A 5,175-nucleotide genomic window follows, 5' to 3' on the forward strand; every position below is an offset into this window, starting at 1 on the left:
GACGAAAGAGGGGGAGGCCTTCAACGAGATGGATTGATACGGTGGCTGCGATGATGGGATCAAGTATAGCAGGGATTGTGGGGCTGGCGCGGGATTGGGCAGTGTTTCCTTCTGCTGTGCATGGGGTCGCTGTGAGTCGGAAACGACTCGACGGCACTTAACAACAACAACAACAACATTTCCATATAAATTTTATTTTACACTTGTCAGTATTTAAAAAAAAGATCTGGAATTTTGATTGGAAGGCATTGAATCTAGAGATCACTTGGGAAAGAATTGGCGTCTATACATTTTTCAACCCTCTATTCCTGCCCGGGGGTTTGCAAAAGCACATGACCAAATCTGTCCTGTTACCTGTTTTTGTAAATAAAGTTTTGGGAACATAGCCACACTCATTCTATTTTGTATTGCGTATGGCTGTTTTCATGCTACTATGGCGGAGTTTAGCAGTTGTTACTGAAATAGTATGGTCCGTGGAGCCTGAAATAGTTATGATCTGGCCCTTTATAGAAAATGTTTGCCTACTGCTATTCTGACCCATGAGCCTGGAATCGCTCTTTCTCTTTTTTTGGGCCTTTAATTTTTCCCAGCTCCCTGTTTCCTCTCTCTCAAGTTTTGTTAGTTTTTTTTTTTTTTTTAGTTTACTCTCTTTGAGATTGTATTATTTATTCCCTATAACCACATTCCCTCCTTTGTTGACTCTTGCTTTTATATTTACATGGGGTTATGGGTCTTACAGTTCTGGTAGTACAGTGGTTAAGTGCTCAGCTGCTAAACAAAAGGTCAACCCAGTAGCTCGATGGGAGAAATACCTGGTGATTTGCTCTTGTTAAGATTATAGCCATGAAAACCCTGTGGGACAGTTTTACTGTCATATGAGGTTGCTGTGAGTTTAAGTTGCCTCAATGGCACACAACAAGAACAATAGTAACATCTGTAACCACTGTTCCTTCTATTCCAAGTTCTTTATTTTGATTCATTACTTGGCTGATTGTATTTTATCATCAAGTGATTTTTTTTCTAGGAAGGTTCAGAGTGTTAGATTCTTAAGTGTTAGAAAGCTTAATTGCTCTGTGATTCAGCCTTAGAGTTGAAGACTTTTTGCTCTTCAGTTACACCTTCTAAGGATGGTATCAAATCTTGTTACTCTTTTCCTCCCATAAGAAATTCTCCTTTGAGACCCCTTCCTCCTAGCTCTAGTTTGAACTGATTGTTGTTGGTATCTTGAACTTTTAAAATACTTATTTCACTGGGTTTTCAGCTTGGTATTCCATCAAGGATAAAGTGAGGAAAAGTTTGTAAAACCTCATTAGAAAGAATGTACATTGTTTCACAAATGGTAGCAAACTGTACATCCTGTTTTGGAGCTTGCTTTCTGTCACTTCATGTATCTTAAAGATGCTCTGTATCAGAATATAAAGATCTCTTCTTTCACTATAACCAAAAACCAGACCTGTTGCCATCAAGTTGATTCTGACTCAAAGTGACCCTGTGACAGAGTTGACCTGCCCCATAAGGTTTCCAAGGCTGTAAATCTTGGTAGAAGTAGACTGCCTCACCTTTCTCACATGGAGCGGCTGGTGGGTTTGAATCACTGACCTCTTGATTAGCAGCCAAATGCTTTAACCACTGTGCCACCAGAGCTCCTTTCTTTCTCTTTAATGAGAAAGGTAATAATAAGTAAAAGTAATAAGTAGTCCATTGAATGGATTGTATCATGTTTAATTTAGTGCTTTTGAGGAGTGTGTAGATAATAATCAACATAACTCAAAAGCACAACTTTTCCCACTTCTCTTTTCTGACACCATTTGCTCATGTAGCATTTGTCCTCTGCCTCTAGCCACCTGGAGCCAGGTCAGAGCCCTGAAGTTAAAGAATACATGCTGTACTCCAGACTGCCAAGTAGACCCAAGACTTGAGATGCCAGATGCAGTGGCTCTCCTACTTTTGACCTGTGGGTTACAAATTCAGGGGTTCCCTCTATACCCTCAGGATATCAGCCATGAGCTCAGAGGTTTCCAGCTCCCTTGCTTCTGACCTGCTGGTTCCCACTACTCTCTTGGGTTCAGTAGTTTTATGGAAAAACTCATAGAACTCATGGAAGGTGCTATTCTTATGATTACGGATTTATTATAACAAAAGGAATACAAGTAAAGAGACAACATAGGAGGTAGATATACTCCTTGGAGAGTATATCATGGAAGAATAGAAGGGCTGTGTATGCACAGAGAGACAGCTCAGGGGGCAGGAGTGCATGGGAGGGAAGGACACAGGGAAGAGGTAACTATGGGAAGGAAGTGGGAGGAGAGTGTTGCATTGTGGGAAATTGCAGTCAATGTCATGAGGCAAAGTGTATGTGAGCTACTGTATGGAAAGTGAATTTGGTAAACTTTCACCCAAGTCACAGTAAAAATTAAAAAAAAATTTAAAATAAAAAAACACAAGAGTCGACATAGGGATTCTCCACACTCTATTCAAGTGTGGAGGGATTCTCAATCTACAACTTCCTTGTCCCAAAAAGGGATGCACAAGCATGCGATGTCTTTTCACCTACCAAGAAGTCCAGGGAACTTCCATGGCAAGGGCCTTTATTGGGACCTTATTTCATAGTCATAATTGATTGAATCACCCTATACCCTCTGAGGTCCACTGATATCTCAAGATGGTCTTCTTTCCTGGTCAGCCCCCACCTGAGTCATTAGCATAAACCTTAAGGTGTAGTCTGGAGCCCTCTTAGATTACAAAGACACTTCAGTCACTGGGGAAATTTCAAGTTTTTGGAGGTAATCTCAGATCAACCAAGGATAAGCACCAAATTCTTAGGGTAAAGTTAATGTAAACCCCACAAAGAGCATTCAGATTACTTTTTAATGTTTACCAGTTACAGCGTTATGTGTCTGCCATTTTGTAGTATACTTGTTATAGGATACTAGAAGTGAAATTTCTCTGTCAGAGAATATATACAGTTGTTTTAATATGAAATAATTCATAGGCACAAAAGAGAATTTATGATTTGCATGTAAGGAAGAAAGAATTAAAACAAATGCTTATGTACCCACCACCCAGTTAGGTCATAGAAGAGCGTGATTAATGGCTTTGAACCTCCCTCAATTGCTAGTTCCTCTCCCACCCCAAAGGTAAACAGTATTATGAATTTTGTATTTATTCTTCTTCCCCTCCTTCTCTTTATCAGGTCAATACAAATTTATGAAACTCTAAAGAGCATGTTAAGTTTTACATATCTTTGTACTGATAATAAATTACATCAAATGCATGTCTTCCCTATGCACACATGTAGGAGTTTCTGTGGAATATATTTCAAGGACTGGAATCCCTAGGCCATTATAATATGCCAATCTTCAGTTTATTTGTTGTTGTTATGTGTCATCGAGTCAGACCCCACTCATAGCGGCCCCTCTTCCAAGGCGGTATATCACTACAGAAGTAGATTGCCCAACCTTCCAAGGAGTGGCTAGTGGGTTTGAACCGCCAGCCTTCTGGTTAACAGTCAAATGCCTTAGGCACTACCTTTTTTACTGAAGAGTGACATACAAACAGAAAATGCACAAATCAAAACAAATAGCTCAGTGAATTTTCACAAAGTATTATACCCACTTAGTGAGCTCCCAGTAAAGAAGTAGAATATTGACCAGCTGACCAGCCTCTCAGAATCTCCCCTTGTGCTCACTTTTAGTCAAAGCTTCCATTCTTTGCTCTGCCAGAATAATTTCCTACTATTCTGACTTACAATACTATACTGTTTTTTTTTTTTAACCTTATGTAAATACATTAATTCTTTTGGTCTGGCACACACTCAGGCACGTGCTTGCTCTCTCTCTCTCTCTCTCTCTATATATATATGTATATATACATATATAAAGGGAAAATTTACCAAGTCAACATTTTTCACATGCACAACTTAGTGACATTGATTACAATTGATTGCATTCCTCACCTTCATCCATCAGCACTGTCTGTTTCCAGATTAACCCACCACCTTTAACAGAAACTCAGTGTGGTATGGCTTCTTATGAACAACATTAATTTTGTGAGGTGCATCCATGTTGAAGTATGTACTTGCAGTTTGTTCAGTGTCATTGCTATGAGTGTACTGTCCCATAGTTTGAATATAATACAATTTGTTTATCCATTCTACTATTGATGGACTTTTGGGTTGTCTTTAGCTTTTTTTCTCTCTTACAAACAGTGCTATGCTAAACATCTCTTAATGTCTCTATACTGCATGGGTATTGAGAGTTTCTCTAGAAAACACACCAATAGAGTTGCTGAGCATATAGTATGTTTGGTATTAGTATATTATGATCATATGGAATAGATCAATTTTGCAAGATAATGGCAAATTATTTTCCAATGAAATTGCATATTAAAAAAAAAAAAACACCACAACCCATTGTGGAGTTGATTCTGATTCATAGCAATCCGATAAGACAGGGTAAAACGTCCCCATAGGGTTTCCAAGGCTGTAATCTTTACAGAGAAGATTGCCACATCTTTCTTCTGCAGAGTGGCTGGTAGATTTGCACCACTGACCTTTCAGTTAGCAGCCAAGCACTTAACCACTGTACCACTAAGGTGTCTATGATTGCACATATGTACATTTTAAATTTTGTTCAGTTGCTTTTCATAGTGGTTAGACTCCTTTGTATTTCTACCAGGAAAATACTTCTAAGAATCCCTGGTTCCCCATGCTTTCACTTTTCGCAGTGTTTTATTAAATTTCTTTCTTTGATAGTTTGGTAGGTGAAAAAGGGTATCTTACTGAAGGTAAATTGACACTTAAGACTATGTTTTATAAGTAAACCTATTTACACTGACTAAAGATTTTTTATGCAAACTGATTTTCTCTTGCAGACTGAGTCCTTGGATCATTGTACCCTCCCAGAGGATCTAGTGAGTATTTCTGCAAGTTCTAGACTGGAGTCAATTGTACTGTAGTTTAAAAGAACTAAAAGCAAATGACAGTGACAATTTTATGGGTTTGTTTTTCTTTATGTGGTCACTGATGACAGACTTTTTTTTTTTTTAAATTTTATTTTGATTTGGGTGAAGATTTACAGAGTAAATTCACTTTTCATACAGCAGTTCACATATACTTAGCCTCATGTCATTGACGAAAATTTACAATGCAGCAGCTCCCCTCCCACTTCCTCCCCA

General features: G+C 38.5%; 1 protein-coding gene across 1 annotated transcript in view; it reads left to right on the plus strand.

Annotated features, from left to right (window-relative positions):
• KDM1B (lysine demethylase 1B) overlaps nucleotides 1–5,175 on the plus strand; it is a 101,041-nt gene that overhangs the window by 14,434 nt on the left and 81,432 nt on the right. Inside the window, exon 6 of the mRNA XM_042782413.1 lies at nucleotides 4,873–4,911. Within this exon, the coding sequence (XP_042638347.1) occupies nucleotides 4,873–4,911 (39 nt within the window). The remainder of the gene's footprint in view (nucleotides 1–4,872; nucleotides 4,912–5,175) is intronic.

This window comes from Orycteropus afer, unplaced genomic scaffold, assembly GCF_000298275.1.
Source record: "Orycteropus afer afer isolate SDZICR_OR568_19922 unplaced genomic scaffold, OryAfe1.0 scaffold00012, whole genome shotgun sequence".
NCBI lineage: Eukaryota > Metazoa > Chordata > Mammalia > Tubulidentata > Orycteropodidae > Orycteropus > Orycteropus afer.